Consider the following 23,150-nt stretch of genomic DNA (forward strand, 5'->3'; position numbering starts at 1 on the left):
AGGTTTCGAAGGTTCGAAGATTTTGTACAGATGACGGCTGAAGAAACCTTCTCATCGATGGACCACTCATGTACGACTGAGAGCTTACACAGACGTATAATGCCAAAGCACATTTATTATACATAAAATAAGGTAGATTTTGTGTAGTTTTATGGCTTATTTATGAGAAAATTGTGTTTTATGGGGACCTGGGAACGGATTATTCTCATTTTAATGTTTTCCTATGGGAAATTAATTTTTGGAATACACACTTTTCGCCTTACACACTCTGTCTGGGAACCAATTAAGTTCGTAGGACAAGGTATCACTGTACTTCAACTCCTCCACTTGGGGCAAGATCTCCTTCCTGGACTGAGAGGTCTCTGTCTGTGTCAATCATAGTTATCAACGTTGTGAGTGACAGGCGTGAATGACAAGGGTGGGGGTGGGGTGACACTTTATTGCAGATCAGATGATGCTCAAGCGGCGCCAAAGGACGGATTGGCAAAGTTTCCGTTGGCGTCGTGAGCGTCGCCGTCGCCGTCCTCCTGGTCCAAGTCGGCCTCGAACAGGCGTTGCAGCAAGGCGTCCACCGTCCGATACCCTGAAGCACAACATTGAAAATTTAAATGGAATATTCACTTCACTTTTTTTAAATACAGTAAAGTCTCGTTATATCGATATCGGATATATCGATAGTCCCGGTTATATCGATACTATTTCTATGCACGCACGGAGAAAATTACATGCAAACAGGGTCGGATATATCGATAGTCCCGGTTATATCGATATTTTTTTCGGACTCCCTAGAATATCGATATAACGAGACTTTACTGTACTATTTTTTGGTACCCGAAGTCTTGTTGACGGTCGCCATTTTAGAAACAAACCAAAAAACCATAGAAATCGCCATTTTATAAAATAGGGGGCTATCTACCTAGCTATCTAGCTGGCTACCTTGCTAGCTAGCTATTTGTAATCTATTTGCTATCTAGTAGCTATCAATCTAGCTAGCTATTAGTTATCTATTAACCAGCCAGCTAACTTTCTATCGATTTGAATTATTCTAGGTTGAGTGAACGCTGGCGCATGTGGCTGCCGCTGCTCACCCACAGAAAAACTTATCCTGTGACTGTAAAGTGATCTTGAGAGTTTTGAAAGGCGCTTATAAATGAAATGGATTATTATTATTATTATTATTATTATTATTATTATTATTAAAACACGTCCTGACGTCCTGACCGGACTCTGAGGCGGGCCAGGATGTGGGCGGGGCCTACTTTTGGAGGCGATTTTAAACATGAGCTTGGGTTGGTCGCTCTGGGATGCTTCAGGGGTCCGCTCGCTGTCGCTGGTCTCCATGGCGTCCACCAGGTTCTCCTCCGCTGCCTCCCTGGGAAGCGACAATTTAAGCGAGCGCGGAAACGGCAAGCGGCGGGGGCCTCAGGGGGGCGCCGGTGTCCTCACTGCGCCACGCCGAGCCGGAGCTCCTCGATTTTCTTCTCCAGCTCCGTGTGCAGGTCACTCTTGTCCAGCGAGTACTCCAGAAAAAAGGCCTCCAGCACAAATGCCACAAAGATGCTGGCGGGGACAGGAAGCGCATGTCAGGACCAGGTCACGGCGCTAGCTAGTGGGGGCGACGGCATCTTACTTGATGATGATAATCACCACGGTGATGTGGAAGAGCACAAAGTAGATCCTGGCCGCCTTGTGGGTGACGGCCACAAAGCCGCTGCTCAGGAGTGAGCGGGCGGGAGTCAAGGAGGACAACACCGAAGGCCAGGCCGGAGGAACCCGCGGGAGGCTAAGCTAGGCTAGGCTAGGCTAGGCTAGGCGGCAGGATATCGTGCCACTGGTTGACGACTGTGAGCTGCACCAGCAGCACCAAGGCGTTGAGCACGTTGTTGAAGTTGTTCTTGCAGTAGCCCAGCCTGGCGAAGGCGCTGCCACGCAGTAGCGGGTTGCCGCAGTCGCCCGCCGCCGGGTCACCGGCGTCCTCGTAAAATTTCACCCTGCCCTTGAAAAGCTCCATGCCCACCACGGCGAACACGTAGTACACCACCTGGGGGACTCGGGGGAGTCGGTCAACCGCCCCGCCGGGCCACCGCCCCGCCGGGCCACCGCCCCGCCGGGCACCTTCTTACCAGGATGAGTTGTCCGAAGGTGAGGATAGCCGGTCCGATGCGGATTAGCGTGTTCATGATGGTGCGGAACCTAACGGAAAGAGTCTGGTGGTTAGCTCGTCCGCGACGTGCTTGGCTAGCTGGCGGGATAGCACCGCGCTAACAGTTAGCAGCCGCACCTCTTGATGCTGTCCACCACTCGGATGAGGCGAAGCACTCGCAGGATGAGGACGATGTCCAGGATCTGGCGGCTGGTGTAGCCGCCGGCTGACAAGGACAACGGGACAGACGTCAGGACCTCGTTGTGCAAATAACTGAACTTCTAAGACCTTGGCGACAACTTCCGGGTCCTTCCAAGGACCCTTCGGAACTTTCGGGACGGTCGGGGAGGGAGCTCACATGTCTCCAGGGCGGCGTTGATGATGGTGGCGACCAGCGCGCAGACCACGATGATGGTGTCGAACCTGCAAAGAGAAAGCGGAGGCGCTTCTTCCAAACTTTGTCGGACCTTCCGCGAAGCTCTTCAGAAGTTCCTGAGAGCCTCTGAGATCCAAAGACTTTCCAGGGTTTCCGGGAACCTCCCGAAAGTCGGGACCTCCTCCCAAGTTTTGCCACTGACCAGTTCCAGAAGCAGTGCGCCGCAAAGAAGCTCCTGGGCTCCACCACGTAGAGCTTGAGGAGAATCTCCAGCAGGTAGAGCGCCAGGAAGGCCCACTCGGCGTTGCCCACGCTGGGCTTGTCCTCGTCCAGCCCAATGAAGACGGCGTTGACTACGATGATCAGGTCGTACGCCGCGGCGAAGGCCCTGCGCGCGGACCCGGGAAACAGGCGTTAGACGCAGTCTGGGCGGCGATAATTCGGCACAAAATCTCCGCTCCCTCACCTGTGCCGGACCAATCGGCAGAGCAGGCGGCTGGGTGCCGAGCGGTAGAGGGCGGGGCACAGGCGGCCCAGCGGGTGCGGCCTGGACTTGAGTGTCACCACTTGGATGTTGAGAAGGTCAGCCAGCTGCACGAAGGCCCTCTTGTCTGAGGCGCCGCACGTCCCGTTACCGTGACGACCCGCTCGCGGCCTTTGAGCTTCGTACGATCGGGGGACCCACCGACGGCGCCGCGGTCGCGGTCGTCCGAGACGCTCCACAGCAGTTCGGTGTGGGCGTGGCTAATGTCGGGCTGCACCAATCGGACCAGGCGGCTCCAGTTGGCGCGGCTGACCAGCGCTTCGCCGCCGGCTCCGTCCTGGGGACCTTCCTGAAGCACGGCGAAGGCCCGCGCCATCTTGTGCCGCTTGGCCCGAACCAGCTGCCGCACCTCCTCCTGGGAGGCAAGGGGGGAGGGGGTTGGCGGGGGCTTTGTGGGTATCTTCTGGGACCATACTTAAAACAAGGCCGGAAACTTCTCCAAAGTCCCAAGAAGGATCCAAAAGGATTCAAGAACCTTCTGGAAAGGTTGGAGGACCTTTCCAGAAGGATCCAAAAGGATCTAAGAACCTTCTGGAAAGGTTGGAGGACCTTTCCAGAAGGATCCAAAAGGATTTAAGAACCTTCTGGAAAGGTTGGAGGACCTTTCCAGAAGGATCCAAAAGGATTCAAGAACCTTCTGGAAAGGTTGGAGGACCTTTCCAGAAGGATCCAAAAGGATCCAAGAACCTTCTGGAAAGGTTGGAGGACCTTTCCAGAAGGATCCAAAAGGATCCAAGAACCTGCTGGAAAGGTTGGAGGACCTTTCCAGAATGACCCCAAAAGGATCCAAGAACCTTCTGGAAAGGTTGGAGGACCTTTCCTGGACCCCTTGCAAGTGGCTCACCTTCAAGTACTTCTTGTAGTTGTTGAAGACCACGGCGAGGAAGACAGACATGAATATGAAGGTGTTGACCAGGATGTAGACGATGAAGAAGACGGCGAAGGCCGAGCTGGTGTCGTACGCCGGCATCCTGAGCACACGGGCGCCAAGGTTAGCGGTGAATGCGGGGCGAGACGGCGGCGGCGGCGCCGGACGGGCTCGTCGCCGCTCACATCACGTCGGGGCTGTTGGCCGTGGTCACCAGCACGTAGAGGTCAAACACGGCGTCGCCGTAGTTGGAGAAGTACGGCGACCCATCCGAGGTCTTTAGGTCTCTGCGTCGCCCGCGTTCGCACAAATTAGAAGCCAATCAGGACGCTGCGAAAGGCCACGCCCACCCACCGCTTGCTGAAGAGTTTGAGCGCCATAAGCGAGAAGATCAGGATGCTGAAGATGAAGAGCAGGAAGACGGTGAAGATCTGCGGCAGGGCGTTGCGGATGCTTCGGAAGGCCCTGCGCAGCTTGGCCCAGAGACACGCACGGTGGTCAGAGAGACACGCACGGTGGTCAGCGCCCGCTCGCCGTCCCGTCGCCCATCTTACCTGCCGCCCCTCCGTCACGTTGACTAGCAGGAGCGGTCGCAGAACTCGCGACCAGCGCAGGGCGTAGCAGCCGGCCGCGTGCAGAGCGCCGTAGATGATCATGTCCGCCAACGTCAACTGAGAACCACAAAGGCCGCCGTCGCCGCCTGTAGCCTTCTGACCCCGCCCCTTTTCAGCCTACCGCGACGCTCAAGCTCATATTATAACAACACTGACTCGGCACGTTTGCGCTCAGGCGGGAAGTGAAAGCGCGTCCGCCGCCGAGGATCAGGAAGTGGATTCCGAGCCCCCCCCCCCCCCTCAACGCCTACAAAGCTCCCTGCCGGGACTTTGTCAAAGGCTCCGCTGAAAACCTTCAAGACCTTCTCAGGATTGCCGAACCTGAGAAGGTCCTGAGAATTTTCAGACCCCCGGCCGGCCCGGAGCTTTCGGGACCTCGTCAACCTCCGGCGCGGCCTGGACAACGTCCAGACCCTTTCGGGACAAAAGTGGTCCGACCCCTGACCCGGCGAGGCCCCTCCTACCGCCAAGATGGCAATCATGCAGATGTTCTTGGGGTCCTTCCAGAACTTGTCTCGCGGGATCACCTTGGCGTAGTGCACCAGCCGCAGGGCAAACACGTGCAGGCACAGCAGCTCCGCTAGCATGGGGGCCTGCGCGCAACGCTTAGCCTTAGCGAGGGATGGCGAGAGGGGCGGTGGGGGGCGGTGGGGTCCAGCGCTGGGAGCTCACCCATGGCGGCAGAGGAACCACGGCGGGATCCTCGAAGACAGCCAAGCTCAAGTCCAGCAGGATGAAGAAGTAAAGCGGCACCTGAGCCAACCGGCGGTTGTACAGCAGATACAAGCTGCGGTTGGCAACGAGAAGAAAGTCAGTGGGGGGCGGCTAGCGGTCAGAAGGGTGGACGGGCGGTGGGGGTCACCGGACGGCTCGCGGCGACGTGTCGAAAAAGATATTCCTGTTGTATTGAGCGTCCGAAACGTACGCCGACGCCAGCTCCAAATCCTACGAAACATGTCAGACTTTCAAAATACAAGCAGGCAAACGGGAACACTTTTTCACAAGTGCCTTGAAAGCACTTTTTTGATATATTATGCACATTTTTTTTTTGGGGGGGGGGGGTCCCGAGTACCCCTTCAGACCTGCTCGATTCTCTCCGGTTATTGAATAGTTTTTTTTGCAACGAGCGTCAAAAGTTGATTTCGTGATTGATTCGCTCGTCGGTCACGTGACTCGCTCTTCTCGCTCTTCCTGCAAACTTTTACGGCTCTCATGTGAAAAGGGTCACGCGGACGTGCGCCCACGAACTCACCTCTTTGCTCCTCGCGTCCGCTCCGTCGCGCGCGCGCTCGTCGGGGCCGCTCGTGCTCGTCATCTTCGCTAACTTTTCTTCTCCTCTTCTCTTTTGTCGTCTTCTGGCGTCCGCCTGCTACTCGCTCGCTTGTCAATCGGCGTGGCGCGTGCACGTGACGCGTGTCGTGCGCTCGGGCGACGAGTCGATCATCTCCCGTCTTTTCTTCTCGCGCGGAAGGCTTGTGGTCGAGAGGCGTTCGCGTGCAGTGGGAAAACAAGCTTTCCGTCTCCGCTGGCCGTGACATCACGAGCCCGCCCATTGCAGCGCGTCACCTTTCGACGAATCCTTGGACGGGTTGATCAATCACAAGAAGTCTTGTCTCGTCGATATTCAAATGGCATTTGGGAGACATAGCCAACATATTTCCAATGCCGGATTTGTGCGGGTGCTCCGCTTTCCTCCCACATTCCCAAATGCATGTGCACGGTTGGCTTTATGGATCAATTCACTTTGTCACAAAGTAATAATAATCCATTTAATTTCTAACTGTCTTTCAAAACTCTCAAGGTCACTTTACAGTCACAGGGTGTTTTTCTGTGGGTGAGTAGCGGCAGCCACACGCGCCAGCGTTCACTCAAGTAAATAGATAGAAAGCTAGCGAGCCAGCCAGTACATAGCTAATAGATATCCAACAGGTAGCTAGCCAGATAGCTCGTCACCTAGGCAACTATGGAGCTAATAGAAAGCTAAATAGATAGAAAGCTAGCAAGCCAGCTGGTAGATAGCTAATAGATAGCCCACAGATAGCTGGTCAGACAGCCAGCCACCTAGATAGCTATATAGCTAATAGAAAGCTAAATAGATAGAAATGTAGCCAGCCAGCTAATAGATAGCTAAAAGGTCATAAAGTAGAAGGCTAAAAGGCCTAACACCTCTATTCCCTGCCCCCAGTCTTCGGTTAAAGCCGCACGTGATTGGTCATGATCCGTGTCTGTGAGCGGAAATGGTTGTTTGTCAATGTGAGAGAATAGCTAAGGGTGGAGGACACTCGAAAGGCTAATCTAATATAATCTAATCCAAATACAGTATAATATTGAGACCGAAAAATATTTTTATGAGTTAGAATATTCCAAAATTAAATTCTACATTCCAAATATTAGGAGGGAACAATGACCAACGAAACTTTGCTAGCTTGCTACCTAGCTGGATATCTATTTGTTGTCTATTAGCTAGCTATCTGGCTGGCTACCTATTTGCTGTATCTTAGTTAGCTATCTGGCTGGCTACCTAGCTGGCTATCGATTTGCTATATATTTGCTTTCTATTAGCTATCTATCTGGCGAGCTGGCTATCTAGCTAGCTATCTATTAGCTATCTAGTTATTAAATATCTCGCGAGCTATCTATTAGCTATCTAGCTAGCTTTCTATCTATTTGAGTTATTCCGGGTTGAGTGAATGCTGGTGCGTGCGGCTGCCGCTGCCCACCCGCAGAAAAACAGAAAAACTGATCCTGTGACTGTAAAGTGACCTTGAGAGTTTTGAAGGCGCTTAGAAATGAAATGTATTATTATTATTATTATTATTATTATTATTATTATTATTATTATTGGTTTTCGATTGTGAGTTGGTCTTTTTCGGTATCGGTGCAGCGTCCTTGAATGCAGCAGTGGACGTCACGTGACCAAAAGTGGACACGTTCCGCCTCAAGGTAAAAGCGACGCCAAGAGCGTCCCGAACTTCTTTCAAAACAGTTTGGCTTTGAGTTTGGCAGATTGTTGAGTTCTACAGCGTTTTCGCGATGCATTTGGGAGAATAAAGAGTCGAGATGGTCCTCTTGTTTAGATCATACAAGTAGGATATTTATTTGCCGGAGCACACAGAGCTACCGCTGCGCTCTTCGTCGTACGAGAAGTCCAACACGTATAGGAAATGCTAGTTGTTTACAGCCGTGACGTCACCAGTCACGTGACATTTCCCCGCGGTAGGCAGTAACCGCTCGAGAAACAATGGCCGACAATAACAAAGCGAACCATCCTGCCGTGAAATCTCCTCTATTATCGGATTATGTGCAAAATTTACCTCTTGAAACTCGAGCTAGGTACGTGCAGAAGCTTCGGTATCATTCAGACACATGTATTTTGCCCGATCCATATGGTGTAAACTAAAGGCATCATCATGGGTTGACGATCCCACGTTATGGCCGGACATAACATTTACAGAGATTTACTTTTATCTCGCGGACACGCCAGGGCAGTTCACCTGTGACAGTCTAAGAGCCTACAAATCTTTGAAGGCTTACGAATACGTGAAAAGTGGACATGTCTTCCCCATCTTCCATTATGATGTGCATTTTTTGCGTTTTGAAGACAAAGGCGATACCCTCCCAACGTCTTCGTGACAAGCCTCACCAACCATGAGTGTGCGTCAAGAAAGCAACAGGAACTGTCTACTGTGCTCACTGCACATGCATGGCAGGGTAAGAATAATACACATTTGCACGTTTTCTTAGCATTTATGTTTTTATTATTTCATGTAATGCAATTAAAGAGAATGTCATGTCATACAAAACAAATACTTTGTGTTAATCTTCCAGTACACATTTATTTACATTCGCCATTACTGATTTGGTTGTCACTGATAACAACATTTAAATATGTTTTTCCCCAATAAAATCCTGTTTATGACAAGTTTATTCATGCAAGGAAGTCATTGGTAATGACATAAACTGGCTTTTATCTCTGTCAAGTCACGTGATGTAGCGTAGTGGCTGGGTTGCCAGATCAGCTCAGTATTACAGCGCTACACAAAATGAGGATACAATCTAAGTTTCTTAAACAGGCTTCTTTAATAATCTTATGAATTTAATCATTATTCTCGCTAAATTCAAAATAAATATTCCTAAAATTTGAAGCAGAAACAAGGAGTGTGCGTGTGTGCGCGCGTGTGTGTGCGCGCGCGTGTGTGTGTAGGGGTTTAAAGGCCTCTTTTTATAATAATAATAATAATAATAATAACAAAAATAACAAATATGACAACACAAAGACACAAGTCCTGAAGAATGAATGACTCTGTGTCTTTGTGTTGTCATATTTGTTTTTGTTGTTTTTTTTCCCCAAGATGGCGGCGCGTGATCACGCAGCGGCTCCCCTCTCCCTCCCGGCAAATTGGCGTTTTCATGTTTATTATGTTTGTTAAAGTCATTATAAGTGCCTTGCATGCTGGGTCCGAGAGAACGGTCATTTCATCTGTGCTGTATGTCATGCATATTAGCATATTTGACAATAAAGATGACTTTGACTACTACTAATAATAATAATCCATTTCATTTCTAACCTCACCCCAATCAATCGGCAGTCCATATGCACCTGAAAGCTAGCAACCACTCATTTGACGACAATGAGGTTACAATTTTAGCGAAAGAACATAGATGGTTTGAAAGGGGAGTAAAAGAAGCAATTTTCAGGAGATTCAATTTGGATCGTTCATACAATAGCCTGCTTAGGCAAAATAGGATTAGTAATGCTGATGAGGTGATACCAGAGCAAGTGGGGCAATCAGGCCAGTCGTTAGTCAGGACAGTAGGAACAATCAGTGGAGCGGCAGAGAGTAGTCCTCTGCTCCCCCCAACCTGAGAGCAGGGACCTATCATAGCAGTGTCCGGCACAGCCATGTCTGGACAGTCGGGATATATACATAGGGCCGATACTACCAGTAAGACTTTAGTTGGCTGACGAAGTTTCTTGGATAAGAAGCGAACCGTCCGACACCTTCAAAGAAGTACAGATGACATCCAAATAAATAAATAGGTAAATAAACAAACATACAAATACATAAATAAGTACATAAATAAATAAACAAATACATAAATAAGTAGATAAATGAAGGAAATAAGCACATTTAGTTAGCCATTTAAACATTGTAGGATGAACATTAAAATCGTGATTTGTTCAGTAGAAATAATGCTTTGTTTTCAATGAATGAATGAATGAGCGAACATGACATGGAGTGTTCGTTTGGAGGTATGTTTTTGCAGGTGCTGGAGGTTCAAGGGGTCAGCTGATTCTTATCACACAGTGGAAGCAAAGGAATACAACATGGCCAAGGCTGTATGGTGGAGGTTAATGCTACAAGATAAACCAACGCTATCTTGGCAAAGGCAACTTGAGACGTCTCCGGGATCCAACCCACTGCCGATTATTCTTCTTTGTTTGAGCCAAATTTGAATTTGCATGTAGTACCCTACAAAAAGGGACCTTGTCTCTGTCTCACCTAATTTTGAGGGCACACAAATATTTTCTGTGTAAAGGAGCTGAGACCCAGAATTCTGCATTAGATCAAATTGTATTCCGTCCATAATATTTACAATTTTAGATAACCGTAAAATGCTAATATTAGCCTGTAATATTCTAACCTAACAATAGCTAGCCACTTAGATAGCTAATAGCCAGCTAGCTAGTTAGTTAGCTAACACACTGAGCCAACATTCACTCAACACGGAAGTAAATAGATAGAAAGCTAGCTAGCCAGCTAATAGCTAGCTAATGGTAGCTAAATCGTACTTGTAAGCTCTTAGTCATACAGGAGTGACTTTTTTCACGATTGGTGGAAGGACCAGGCGGACAAAAGCAGACCAAGGTGATTGACCCGCGGCGCTACACAGTGGTCAAATGCGGTCACGTCAAATACGCGCGCACTTTATCGCTCGCTCGCCACTTCCGGGTTGTCGCCCAATCCGCGGGCATTTCCCGCTCTTGGAGCGGCCGCCATTGCGCACCTGTTTATGAGTCGCCACACTTCCTGACAACTCGTGTAGAATTTGGGCCGGAAACGGTGACCTCGGTGCGTGTATCGGGCACCCACGTACGGACTCGCGAGAACCTCTTAAACCAACCAACTTGACGTTTCGCGTCCGCCATGTCGGCCGCCCGCTCTGGTGGAGGTCCGCGAAGGTATTAGTGATGTGTCGTTCTCGAACGAACCGGGTCTTAGAGCCGGATCTCTGAAGTGAACAAGGAGCCGGAAAGTGGAGCTGACTTTTTTCCCCTGTATTCCCCGCCCCCCAGTCCCCGGTTAAAGCCGAACGTGATTGGTCGATATCCGTGGTAGAGCAGGGAAGAGACACACGCAGCACTGAGGAGGAAGTGGAGGGGGCTTAGCGTAGACAGGTGGACACATGTTAATACATTATCAGAATCAGAAAACCTTTATTCGTCCCACAATGGGGAAATTTGCAGTCAACAGCAGCAATTTGAAAGGGGATGGGGTGGCGGGGGTGAAAGGCTAGAAAACAAGATATTCTAAACATCGTAAAAGAAAAATGTCAACTGTATATTATGCTGTTATTATTATTCAATTATTATATTTTTTTACTAGTTGGTATGATAGCATTGTTAATATGAAAAGCAAATTAGTAACAGCTGAGTTACCACAGGGCACGTGAAAGTTAGCGGATGCTCTCTGTGCACATATGAATCAAGCCATATAAATAAAAATATTTGATATACTGTAATGTATTTTTTACGTGAGTAATTCACATCATTTTACATGATTTTTGGTAGTTAATTAATTTCTTCTTTTCCTTTCGGCTTTTCCCTTCAAAGGGTCGCCACAGCAAATCAGTGTGGTCCATCTTTAGAGGGGAAGTTAATTAATTAAAGCAAAAAAAAAAAAAAAAAAAAAACAGGAGCCATTTGGGAGCCAAAAGAGTCGGATCTTTTTAGTGAATCGAGCCAAAAGAACCGGCACTCTGAAAAGAGCCGGAATTCATTCCCATCACTTCAAGGTATGAGTGTTGTGTCGTTCGTGAACGGGCCGGTTCTTATAGCTGGATCTCTGAAGTGAACGAACATAGCCGGTTCTGAACAAGGAGCCGGAAATGGGAGCCGACTTTTTTTGTCCTCTATTCCACGCCCCCGGTCTTTGGTTTAAGCCGCACGTGATTGGTCAATATCCGTTGTAAAGAAGGGAGGGGAGAATTAAAGACACACGCAGCAGTGAGGAGAAGGGGGGGGGGGGCTAGGGTAGACAGGTGGACAAATGTTATTACATTATCCTGTTGTTGTTATTATTCAATTATGATATTTTTTTTACTAGTTGGTCTGATAGCATTATCAAATGGTGAGTATAGTATTTGCTTTTTTGAATGTTGCTGTGCCGATGACCATTTTGAGTTAGGCACAAAATAGACATAAGTCTTCTTGTGCCGGTTCCAAGCCCGGACAAATACAGAGGGTTGTGTCAGGAAGGGCATCCGACGTAAAAGCTTGGCCAAAACAAACATGCGGAACAAACCTCTCAAGATGGAGGACACTGATTCGCTGTGGCAAACCCCTTGAAGGGAAAAGCTGAAAGGAAAAGAAGAAGATGATGATAGCATTATTAATATGAAAAGCAAATTAGTGACAGCTGATCATCACACCAGAGTAACAACAGGGAAAGTGAATGTTAGCATCCCCTAACTCTGCACATATAAATAAAGCCAAATAAATAAAACTATTACTAAAACACAGACGTATTTGATATAGTGTATTTCTTTACATGAGTAATTCGTTTTTCACATAATTTTACATGATTTTGTGGTAGTTAATTAATTTAAGCAACAAAAAACTGAGGAGCCAATAGGGAGCCAAAAGATCCGGATCTTTTTGGTGTACCGAGCCAAAAAAACGGCTCTCTGAGAAGAGCCGAAATTCCCATCACTACAAGGTATAAGGAAGGGGGGTCGTGACGTCACGATGGCGGAAGAGAGCCGAGGTAAGCGTTGGAGCGAAAGGCGGCGAGCCAAAGCTCGCGAGGCGTCTCGGCGTGAGGGTCGCGAGCGACCAAGTGACGGCGGGCGACCAAGTGACGGCGGGTGAGTGCGAGGTGGCAAACATTTCCTCACGTCGACGCAACTTTCGCTTTACGTTTTCACCTGATTCATATCACCTTTTTTTCTACCAAAATCACACACCTGAAATCAATCTAACGCGCCGTCCGAACTTTTGCGTTGATTGGATTGGATTGGATTTGCCTTTCTTCGTCTCACAGTGGAGACATTTACATTTCACAGCAGCAAAGTGATGAAAGGAATGAAAGTAGAAAAACAAAATACATGAAAAGGCTGGAAAGGCAGCCACTCTCGCGGCGCCGTCTTGAAGTCAAAAGAACAAAAAACGTGATAAGTCATGCAATTGATCGGGAGGGGGCGGAAATCAGCTGTTCCGACCCAAAGGTGCTCCTGAAGGTGCGGTCCTCCAATGAGACCAAACCAGTTTTGCCTGTCTTTGGCAAAGTCGAGAGCATCATTTTTTTAAATTCAAATTAAAACGGTATCAAATAGGTTCAAATGGAGTATAATAAATGAGCAGAAGGGAAAAGCCCAAAGGAAAAGAAGAAGATATACGGAACGCCGTCATTTGACGCCAACGGTCGCTTGGATGCTTTCCTCTGCCAGGGCGAGCGCACGGGCGAACGCAGGCCACCAATCCCGATGCAGGCGCTTCGCCGGCTGCGCTGGTCCAACGGCGCCACGCAGCTGCTGGTTCTGTTCGCGCTGACGTTCGGCGTGGTTCTTCCGGCCGTGTGCCACCGCCTGCTGCACTCGTACTACTTTGTGAGCTCGTTCTACTTGGAGGCCATGAGCGAGGACGCCCTGCGCCAGAGCCTGCGGCGCGGTCAGGAGGCGCTGCGCTTCTGGCAGGACGCCGCCGCCACCGCCGCGCCGGCCGAGCTTTCCCGCCACCCCGAGCTGCTGGTGACGGTGGTGACGACGCGGCGGCGCCAGGCCCTGGCGTACCACTACCTCCTGCAGGCGATGCGAGAGCTGAGCGCTCTCCTGGGGGGATGCGGCGAGCAACCCTGCGCGCAGGTGCGTTGCGGCGCCCGACCGCGACCTGAGTCAGGCCCCTGACGTGTCCGATGTCCCGCGACAGGTGGTGCTGTGCGACGTGGCGAGCGGGCCGGAGGTCAACGAGGACGCCAGGCTGCTGGAGCGCCACTTTCGCGTGGTGCGCCGGCCGGAGGCGGCGGCGGCGGAGCCGCGCGGGCCCGCCGTCAACACCTATGAGCGCGAGAAGCGGGACTACGTGTTTTGCCTGCGGCGGGCCTTCGGGCTGGCCCGACCCCGCAACATGGTGGTCCTGGAGGACGACGCCGTGCCGCTGCCCGACTTCTTCCCGGTGCTGAGGGAGCTCCTGAGCCGGCGCTTCGCCGCCGGCTCGCTCTACGTCAAGCTGTACCACCCCGAGCGGCTGCAGCGCTACTGGAACCCGGAACCCTACCGCCTGCTGGAGTGGCTGGGCCTGGGCCTGCTGGGGGCCAGCCTGCTGCTGGGCCTGCTGGGCCTGCGGAACCCGTTGCGGCTGCCCCTGCGCATGTCCGCCGGCCACCTGGCGCTGCTGGCCGTGTACGTGATGGCGGCGTGCGAGCTGCTGGGCCGCCACTACCTGCTGGAGGCGCGCCGCCTCTCGCCGCAGCTCTACGCCGTGTCGCCCGCCACCGAGTGCTGCACGCCCGCCATGCTGTACCCGGGAAACGCGTCGCTGAGGGTGGCCGACTACCTGGACCGGGCCTTCTGCTTCGAGGGCCACGCCAAGGACACGGCCCTGTACCGGGCGGTGCGCGCCGCGCCAGGGGAGCGCTCGCACAGCGTGGAGCCCAACCTGGTGGACCACATCGGGGCCTTCTCCTCCGTCAGGACCAACCCGGCCCGGCCCAAACTGCTCTGAGGCCCAGCTCGTGGGGGACCGAGACGCCGTACCATTTTCTAACGACTCCCTTTGCTCTGGTGTGTACACCTTAGCTTCCGACTTAATTGCTTCCCAGTGTGAAAGGCAAAAAGTGTCCCAAACATTATTTTCCCATTGCAAAGCATTAAAATGAGAATAATCCGTTCCCAGGGCCCCATAAAACATCATTTTCGACGTAAAATGTAGCTATATGTGGCGGAATCTTATTAAAATACGCTCAGTAGAAGTCATTTGAAGCCATTTTACAAATTATGGACGCAACTTGTCCGGAGACGTCGGTTGTCCTTTAAAACTGCACAAAATAGACCTTATTTTATGTATAATAAATGTGCCATAATGGAAGAAATAAACTGTACTGTATAATAAAGTGGTTTTATTGCCCTTTGAGATGGTCGTCGATGGCTTGATGGAATGGAGTGGCATTAAACACTTGATGAGGAACGTAGCCTTCTTCTTCCACCATCTTGAGGAATGATTCCTTTTAAGCTTTGGCAGCTTTATCGTCAGAACTGGCTGGCTCACCATGATGAATTACACTATGAATCCCTGTACGACAATTCAAGTTCTCAAACCATCCGTGGCTAGCCTTGAAATCATCAATGGATGACGAACTTCCAGGTTGCCTCTTGACAATATCCGAGTGAAGTTGCCCTGCTTTCTCTGCGATATTTTTACCTATTTCCTCATCCAGTGTGTTCTGTTTAGCTGGGTTGTTTAGTTGGGTATCATAAGTGCCTTGCACGCTGGGTCCGAGAGGACAGTAATGTCATCTATGCTGTATGTGATGCATATTAGCATATTTGACAATAAAGCTGACTTTGACAGCTTTTTGCATCAAGTGTACAGATGGCTCGTGTGGGTTTTTTTGTGGAGCCTGATTGATGGGATATTTTAACCTTGCAGTCTACACTCTGCCTTTGAACTATCAATAAAGTTGAAACGAGTCCAAATTTCACTGTTGTCTCACTCTGTGTCGTCTGCCTATCTATTTAATGTTTAATGTAATTTCTGTAACCCCACCCCCCAACTGCTGCGTTCTTGACCAATCACGTGGCTTTAACCGAAGACCGGCGGCGGGGAATAGAGGAAAAAAAATAAGCCTGCCGCCATTTCCTTGTTAGGGGAACAGGCTCGTTCGCGAACAACACATCACCCATTGTGGCACTCTGTGTATATCCCGAAGTTTGTATGCAGAGCTTAAATTTTCATACATTTAACGTTTTCAAATCGAGAAGTTTGTAAGCCAAGGGGTTCGTAAACCGAGGTATCACTGTATGTTGGTTGAGTGCGGGGGTGGGCCAAAAGTGGGAGGGAGATAGCCCAAAAGTGGAAAGGAAACGGCAACACCCACGTTTCAAATGCAATTTAATAATAATAATAATCCATTTCATTTCTAATCACCTTTCAAAACTCTCAAGGCCACTTTACAGTCACAAAATCAGTTTATCTGCACGTGAGCAGCGGCAGCCACAAGCGCCAGCGTTCACTCAACCCGGAAGTAACTCAAATAGATAGAAAGCTAGCTAGCTAACAGACAGTTAGCTAACTAGCTAGGTAGCCATATAGCTAATAAAGAGTCAGCTACATAGGTAGCTAGCTAGACAGATAGCAAATAGCTAGCAAATGGATAAATAGCCAGCTATATAGCTAGCTAGCTGCGGGGATGTTCTTTCCGGCCTTCTTCTTGCCGGCTCTCTTCTTGCCTCTTCGCCCGGGATGGGCCATCTCGCCTTTGTACGTGTCCTTGGGGCGGCGAGGGCGGCCCTGGGACCGGTCGCCGGCGCCGGCCTCCTTCTGGGCGGACCTTCTCACCCTGATGGCGCGGCCCTCCACCTTGCTGCCTTCCAGCTTGAGGGCCAGCTGCACCGCGTCGCAACTCTTGATGGCGGAGGACACGGACGGCGCCTGAGTGGCTGGCGGTCGAAATTCGGGTGTGCTGGGCGGGCGAGCGCTTACCTCAAAGAGGACGTAACCGAATCCTTTTCCCAGTCCCGTGCGGGCGTCGCGCACCAGTCGGACGGCCTCCACCGCGCCGCATTGCTCAAAGTGGCGCCGCAGCGGCAGCTCCTTCAACTCTGGCGGCCGTTGGCACACGTTACCACGGTGACGGGGCAACTGAGGTGGCCCGGGGCGACCGAGACTCACCGAAGTGGAGGTTCCCCACGAAGACTGAACGCTTGTGGTCGTGCTGCGGACGCAAACGCCAGCCAGTCAGTAGCTAACTAGCTCTCTATTTTTGATCTAGCTAGCTATCTCACTAGCTATTAGCTAGCGAGCTGGCTATCTAGCTAGCACTCTTAGCTAGCTTGCTCACTATTTGCAATCTAGGTAGCTGGCATCTATGTTGCTAGCTATTAGCAGGCTGGCTATCTAGCTAACTAGCAAACTCTCTTAGCTAGCTAGCTCTATATTTGCGATCTCGCTAGCTACTAGCTATCAATTAGCTATCTAGCTAGCTCTATTAGCTTAGCTCTCTATTTGCGATCGAGCAGGCTAGCTATCAATATCACTAGCTATTAGCTATCAATTAGCTGGCTATCTGGCTAGCTAACTAGTTAGCTCTCTATTTGCGATCTAGCTATCTTATATTTCTAAATGAATTATCGGAAATTTCTCCACTGCGAGACTAATAAAGGCAAATCCAATCCAATCTCTCACTAGCTATTTACTATCAATTAGCTAGCTAGTTGGCTATCTAGCTAACTTGCTAGCTTTTATTCTTTTTGGGTTATTCCTGGTTGAGTGAACAATGGCGTGTGTGGCTGCCGCTGCTCACCCGCAGTCAGCGGCCGTTTTGTCCAAACGAGAGACGGGCACGCGGACTTACGCTTTGGGCCGCCTTGGCGCTGACGCGGTCCACGCGGATGATGAAATCTTTCTGGATCTCGACACCGTTCCTGCGGGGAGGCGGACACGCGCAAAATGGCAGCGAGGGAGGGGCCGACGTGACGGGTGACGAGCGACGGGCCACCTTTGCAGCGCTTTGGCCACCGCTTGAGGCTCCCGGAAGACCACGTAGGCGTTGATGCTCGGCGCCGACGGGTGAGCTTGGCGCCTGGCGACACAAGACGGCGGAGGCGGGGTCAATGGTGTCACTCAACATTTGCCGAGCGTCGATTGGCTGGCGCGACTCACTTGATGGCGGCGACTTTGCGGGACACAGCCGGGTCCTCTCGCACCTGCGGCGACGACGACATGTGACATGAGCGTGCGCCTCCGCCACACCCGACGGGGTCACTTTTCTTACCATGGAGCGGAAGCGGATGGACTCGATGGCGCCGTCGGCCCGGAACATGTTCAGCAGCGTCTGTGGCGTGACAGAGCGAGCACGTGAACAGAGGGGGGGGGGGGGGGGGGGGGGACTAGCTAGCTAGACAGATAGCAAATGGATAGCCAGCTAGGTAGCTAGCTAGATAGCAAATGGATAGCAAAGAGATAGCCAGCTAGGTAGCTAGCTAATAGATAGCAAATATAGGTAGCTAGCTAAATAGCAAATAGATAGCAAGCTAGACAGTTAGCTAACTAGCTAGATAGCCATATAGCTAACTGTCTAGCTGGCTATTTATTAGCTATTTATCTTGCTAGTTGCAATTCACTTCTCTTTGGTGTCCCTCAGAAACTTCAAGTGGTCCAGAATTCTTCAGCCCGGATCATCACCAGAACCTCATCCTTTCACCACATCCTCCAAGAGCTCCACTGGCTCCCGGTCAAATATAAAATCAACTTATAAAATTATTCTTTATACATTTAAAGCTATCCATAACCTTGCCCCCCCACATACCTATCCGACCTTCAAATTTCTATTCCCTCTGGTTCCCTCTGATCTTCTTCCTCCCTCCACCTCTGTGTGCCCCCCTGCCCGTCTCAGCATGATGGGTGACAGGGCTTTCAGCTGCTCTGCCCCCAAACTCCGGAACTCAATTCCTCCAAAACATTGTTAACATCGATTCTCTTCCCACCTTAAAATTAAATGTATTTTAATTATTATTATCATCTATCTGTTAGCTAGCTTTCTATCTATTTGAGTTACTTCTGGGGGTAGTGAACGCTGGCACGTGTGGTTCCCGCTGCTCACCCGCAGACAAACTTAGGCGCTTAGAAATTAAATGTATTATTATTATTAAGGTCGCCGAACCTTCTTGGTGCAGCCGACGGGCAGATTGCCCACGAAGGCCGTCCTGCGGTTCTTGCTTTGCTCGTCCCGTTTTTTCCGCAGCCGCCGCTCCGCCCCCATGGCTAGCCCCGCCTCCGCCGCGCCGCGTTTCCTGCGCTGGCCGGGTGTCGCCCGCTCGGCCTCATCCGCGTTCTGCAGGGTGAGCTCCCTGCAAAGGCGCCAAATCAGTTGGACGGGAAGTCGGCAGTCGTGATGGGAATTGCGGCTCTTTTCCTGGAGGACACTGATTTGCTGTGGCGACGTCGCCCTTGAAGGGAAAAGTCGAAAGGAAAAGAGGATTTCTATGTGCACAGAGAGCATCCACTCACTTTCCCGTTCCCTGTTGTTACTCTGGTCTGATGATCAGCTGTCACTAATTTGCTTTTCATATGAATAATATTATCATACCAACTCGTGAAAAATAGAAGAATTGAATAATAACAGCATATTAATCTCTATTTTATTTATTTGTTTTATGTATTTATTTATATATGTATTTTATTTATTTATGTATCTAGCTAGCTACCTAGATACCTAGCTAGCGAGCGACCTAGCTACATGGCTAGCTACCTATTTATATATTTATCTATGTATTTTATTTGTTTGTTTATATATTTATTTATCTATGTATTTTATTTATTTATGTATCTAGCTAGCTGGCTACCTAGCTAGCTACCGAGCCAGCTACCTATCTATTTCAATATTTATTATTATTATCTATGTATTTTATTTATTTCCCGGTCAAATATAAAATCAACTTATAAAATTATTCTTTATACATTTAAAGCTATCCATAACCTTGCCCCCCCACATACCTATCCGACCTTCAAATTTCTATTCCCTCTCGTTCCTTTAGATCCTCTTCCTCCCTCCACCTCTGTGTGCCCCCCTGCCCGCCTCAGCACGATGGGTGACAGGGCTTTCAGCTGCTCTGCCCCCAAACTCCGGAACTCAATTCCTCCAAAACATTGGTAACATCGATTCTCTTCCCACCTTAAAATAAAATGTATTATTAATTATTATTATCATCTATCTGTTAGCTAGCTTTCTATCTATTTGAGTTACTTCTGGGTGTAGTGAACGCTGGCACGTGTGGTTCCCGCTGCTCACCCGCAGACAAACTTAGGCGCTTAGAAATTAAATGTATTATTATTATTAAAGGTCGCCGAACCTTCTTGGTGCAGCCGACGGGTAGATTGCCCACGAAGGCCGTCCTGCGGTTCTTGCTTTGCTCGTCCCGTTTTTTCCGCAGCCGCCGCTCCGCCCCCATGGCTAGCCCCGCCTCCGCCGCGCCGCGTTTCCTGCGCTGGCCGGGTGTCGCCCGCTCGGCCTCATCCGCGTTCTGCAGGGTGAGCTCCCTGCAAAGGCGCCAAATCAGTTGGACGGGAAGTCGGCAGTCGTGATGGGAATTGCGGCTCTTTTCAGAGAGACGGTTCTTTTGGCTCGGCTCACTAAAAACATCCGGCTCTTTTGGCTCCCAAATGGCTCCTCAGTTTGTTCTTTTTTTTTGTTGTTTCTTAAATTAATTAACTACCAAAAATCATGTAAACGTATGTGAAAAAAACAAATTAATCATGTAAAAAATACACTATATAAAATATTTTTATTTATATGGGAAATCCGGCTCCTTTCAGAGAGCTAGTTCTTTTGGCTCGGCTCACTAAAAAGATCCGGCTCTTTTGGCTCCCAAATGGCTCCTCAGTTTGTTCTTTTTTTTTGTTGTTTCTTAAATTAATTAACTACCAAAAATCATGTAAACGTATGTGAAAAAAACAAATTAATCATGTAAAAAATACACTATATAAAATATTTTTATTTATATGGGAAATCCGGCTCCTTTCAGAGAGCTAGTTCTTTTGGCTCGGCTCACTAAAAAGATCCGGCTCTTTTGGCTCCCAAATGGCTCCTCAGTTTGTTCTTTTTTTTGTTGTTTCTTAAATTAATTAACTACCAAAAATCATGTAAACGTATGTGAAAAAAACAAATTAATCATGTAAAAAATACACTATATAAAATATTTTTATTTATATGGGAAATCCGGATCCTTTCAGAGAGCTAGTTCTTTTGGCTCGGCTCACTAAAAAGATCCGGCTCTTTTGGCTCTCAAATGGCTCCTCAGTTTGTTCGTTTTTTTGTTGTTTCTTAAATTAATTAACTACCAAAAATCATGTAAACTTATGTGAAAAAAACCGAATTACTCATGTAAAAAATACACTTTTATTTATATGGCTTGAGCCCTAAAGATGGAGGACACTGATTTGCTGTGGCGACGTCGCCCTTGAAGGGAAAAGTCGAAAGGAAAAGAGGATTTCTATGTGCACAGAGAGCATCCACTCACTTTCCCGTTCCCTGTTGTTACTCTGGTCTGATGATCAGCTGTCACTAATTTGCTTTTCATATGAATAATATTATCATACCAACTCGTGAAAAATAGAAGAATTGAATAATAACAGCATATTAATCTCTATTTTATTTATTTGTTTTATGTATTTATTTATATATGTATTTTATTTATTTATGTATCTAGCTAGCTACCTAGATACCTAGCTAGCGAGCGACCTAGCTACATGGCTAGCTACCTATTTATATATTTATCTATGTATTTTATTTGTTTGTTTATATATTTATTTATCTATGTATTTTATTTATTTATGTATCTAGCTAGCTGGCTACCTAGCTAGCTACCGAGCCAGCTACCTATCTATTTCAATATTTATTATTATTATCTATGTATTTTATTTATTTGTTTACATATTTATTTGTTTATGTATCTAGCTAGCTAGCTGCCTGGATATCTAACCAGCTACGTAGCTAGCTGCTGCTGCTGTGTTACTTCCGGGTAGGGTGAACGCTGGCGCGAATGGCTGCCACTGCTCACCCACATTAAAAAAATTATGTGACTGTAAAATTATGTGTCGTCATTATTATTATTATTATTATTATTATTATTATTATAAAAAAGTCAGCTCCCATTTTCCAGTTCCTTGTTAGGAAAGCCAGCTCTCTTCGTTCACACCAAGAACCTTGGGCCTGGCGCCGGCGGGTCACCTGGTCTCCAGCTTCTGCTCGCCGTCCGTTTTCACTTTGGGGATTTTCTTCCCTTTGGGCTTCGGGCCAGCTTCACCTTTGACCTCGGGAGCTTCCGATGGCGCGCTGGGCTGCGGAAGCACCAAAGGGGGGGGGGGGGGGTGTCTCGTCAAATGCGCCCAAAATCGGGTGTTTAGGTGAAGTTGCCCAGCTGCGGGACTCACCAGTGGCGCCACCTTGAAGAGGGCACCCCCAGACGGCGCGGGGGCGCTGAAAAGGGCCGCAAGCGAACCGGAAGCCCCAGCTGGGTTCTTGTGGAGCAAACTTCCCGACACTTGACCCACGTGGTAGTCAGCGCTGAGCACAACGCGGACGAATCCGCAACAAATGTTACAAACGGCAAGTCCGTGTGTGTGTGTGTATATCTCTTATTATTTTATGTTACAGTTATGTTTATTATCTTGCTTCATGTTGACTATGTTGTCAAGCGCATTGGTATGGTTATAAATTCCAATTTAATTCACAAAAAAACAGATTTTTCACATCCGGGGAAAATTGGTGAAAACATGCAAACACTGACAGCCGTGGTTCGCTAGCTATTAGCTAGATTTCTGACTATCTAGCTATTTATCTAGCTGGCTACCTAACTAGCTATCGATTAGTTATCTATTAGCCAGCTAGATAACTTTCTATCTATTTGAGTTATTCCAGGTTGAGTGAACGCTGGCGCATGTGGCTGCCGCTGCTCACCCACAGAAAAAATATATTGTGACTGTAAAGTAAAGTGACCTTTTGAGTTTGGAAAGGCGCTTACAAATGAAATAGATTATTATTTTTCTGTCACAAACGTCACGATGACGTATTGAAGGGGGACAAACCTCTGAGCATCTTTTTTCTTCATGGTTTTCCTCGTCAAAGCTTCACCTCGGTCCAGGCTCGTGACTGGGTCGGAATTGGGGCTCGAACGCCGCCGAGTCTTGATTTCTTGTCGGAATGCAAAAACACCTCAACAGAAACTAAACTAAATTAAACAAAACAAAACAAAACAAAACAAAACAAAACAAAACAGAAAGAGCGATATGGACTTCTTAAGGGACTCGTGCGGTCGGCCGGAAGACTGCTGTCCGTAAGCTAAATATGTCCGGTGGGAAACCAAACTCCGCTTTCCAACGCCACAGTTTCGTCTTGAGCGTATTTACTCGACGAAAACATAAATTGTTGAATGGAGGGGGAGGGGCACACGCATGAAACGAGTCAAATGTCAAGTTCCGTATTTTAAGCGCCGTATAATTGGAACAGGATGTGAGTGGGAAACCGGAGTGAGTAGTGTAAAACAATTCCCCCAAGAAGTGTCCGACTGCGGACCGTATGCTAAATATGTCCGGTGGGAAACCAAAGTCCGCGTTCCACGCCACCGTTTCTTCTTCAACTTATTTACTCGACGAAAACATAAATTGTTGA

At 48.8% G+C, this 23,150-nt stretch overlaps 3 protein-coding genes and 1 long non-coding RNA gene across 4 annotated transcripts; 2 read left to right on the plus strand and 2 right to left on the minus strand.

Moving 5' to 3' along the window:
- Nucleotides 1-410: 410 nt before the first annotated feature.
- On the minus strand, nt 411-6,039 carry tpcn3 (two pore segment channel 3). Its single transcript, XM_089007048.1, has 19 exons — nt 5,798-6,039; nt 5,408-5,490; nt 5,218-5,332; nt 5,010-5,138; nt 4,486-4,602; nt 4,286-4,404; nt 4,117-4,218; nt 3,908-4,034; nt 3,205-3,418; nt 2,986-3,130; nt 2,722-2,907; nt 2,502-2,566; nt 2,282-2,369; nt 2,124-2,193; nt 1,825-2,041; nt 1,631-1,721; nt 1,447-1,560; nt 1,260-1,372; nt 411-583 (listed from the first exon to the last, which is right to left on the minus strand). The coding sequence occupies exons 1-19, from the start codon at nt 5,858-5,860 to the stop codon at nt 459-461; spliced, it is 2,283 nt and encodes a 760-aa protein (XP_088863174.1). The 5' UTR covers nt 5,861-6,039; the 3' UTR covers nt 411-458.
- A 1,614-nt stretch (nt 6,040-7,653) lies between these two features.
- LOC148892101 (uncharacterized) lies at nt 7,654-9,128 on the plus strand. The gene is made up of 3 exons (XR_016116306.1): nt 7,654-7,878; nt 8,147-8,256; nt 8,898-9,128. It is a non-coding gene; the product is annotated as an uncharacterized LOC148892101 (long non-coding RNA).
- A 3,354-nt stretch (nt 9,129-12,482) lies between these two features.
- Nucleotides 12,483-15,464, plus strand: LOC148892102 (GPI-N-acetylgalactosamine transferase PGAP4-like). Its single transcript, XM_089006927.1, has 3 exons — nt 12,483-12,633; nt 13,216-13,629; nt 13,694-15,464. The coding sequence occupies exons 2-3, from the start codon at nt 13,252-13,254 to the stop codon at nt 14,486-14,488; spliced, it is 1,173 nt and encodes a 390-aa protein (XP_088863053.1). The 5' UTR covers nt 12,483-12,633; nt 13,216-13,251; the 3' UTR covers nt 14,489-15,464.
- A 393-nt stretch (nt 15,465-15,857) lies between these two features.
- Nucleotides 15,858-22,969, minus strand: rbm34 (RNA binding motif protein 34). Its single transcript, XM_089006926.1, has 11 exons — nt 22,568-22,969; nt 21,914-22,046; nt 21,711-21,820; nt 19,834-20,020; nt 17,757-17,816; nt 17,645-17,688; nt 17,481-17,564; nt 17,337-17,406; nt 16,655-16,697; nt 16,466-16,584; nt 15,858-16,387 (listed from the first exon to the last, which is right to left on the minus strand). The coding sequence occupies exons 1-11, from the start codon at nt 22,588-22,590 to the stop codon at nt 16,157-16,159; spliced, it is 1,104 nt and encodes a 367-aa protein (XP_088863052.1). The 5' UTR covers nt 22,591-22,969; the 3' UTR covers nt 15,858-16,156.
- Between the last annotated feature and the right edge of the window lie 181 nt (nt 22,970-23,150).

This window comes from Hippocampus bargibanti, linkage group LG10 (assembly GCF_051943395.1).
Source record: "Hippocampus bargibanti isolate YZ-2025 linkage group LG10, ASM5194339v1, whole genome shotgun sequence".
Taxonomy (NCBI): domain Eukaryota; kingdom Metazoa; phylum Chordata; class Actinopteri; order Syngnathiformes; family Syngnathidae; genus Hippocampus; species Hippocampus bargibanti.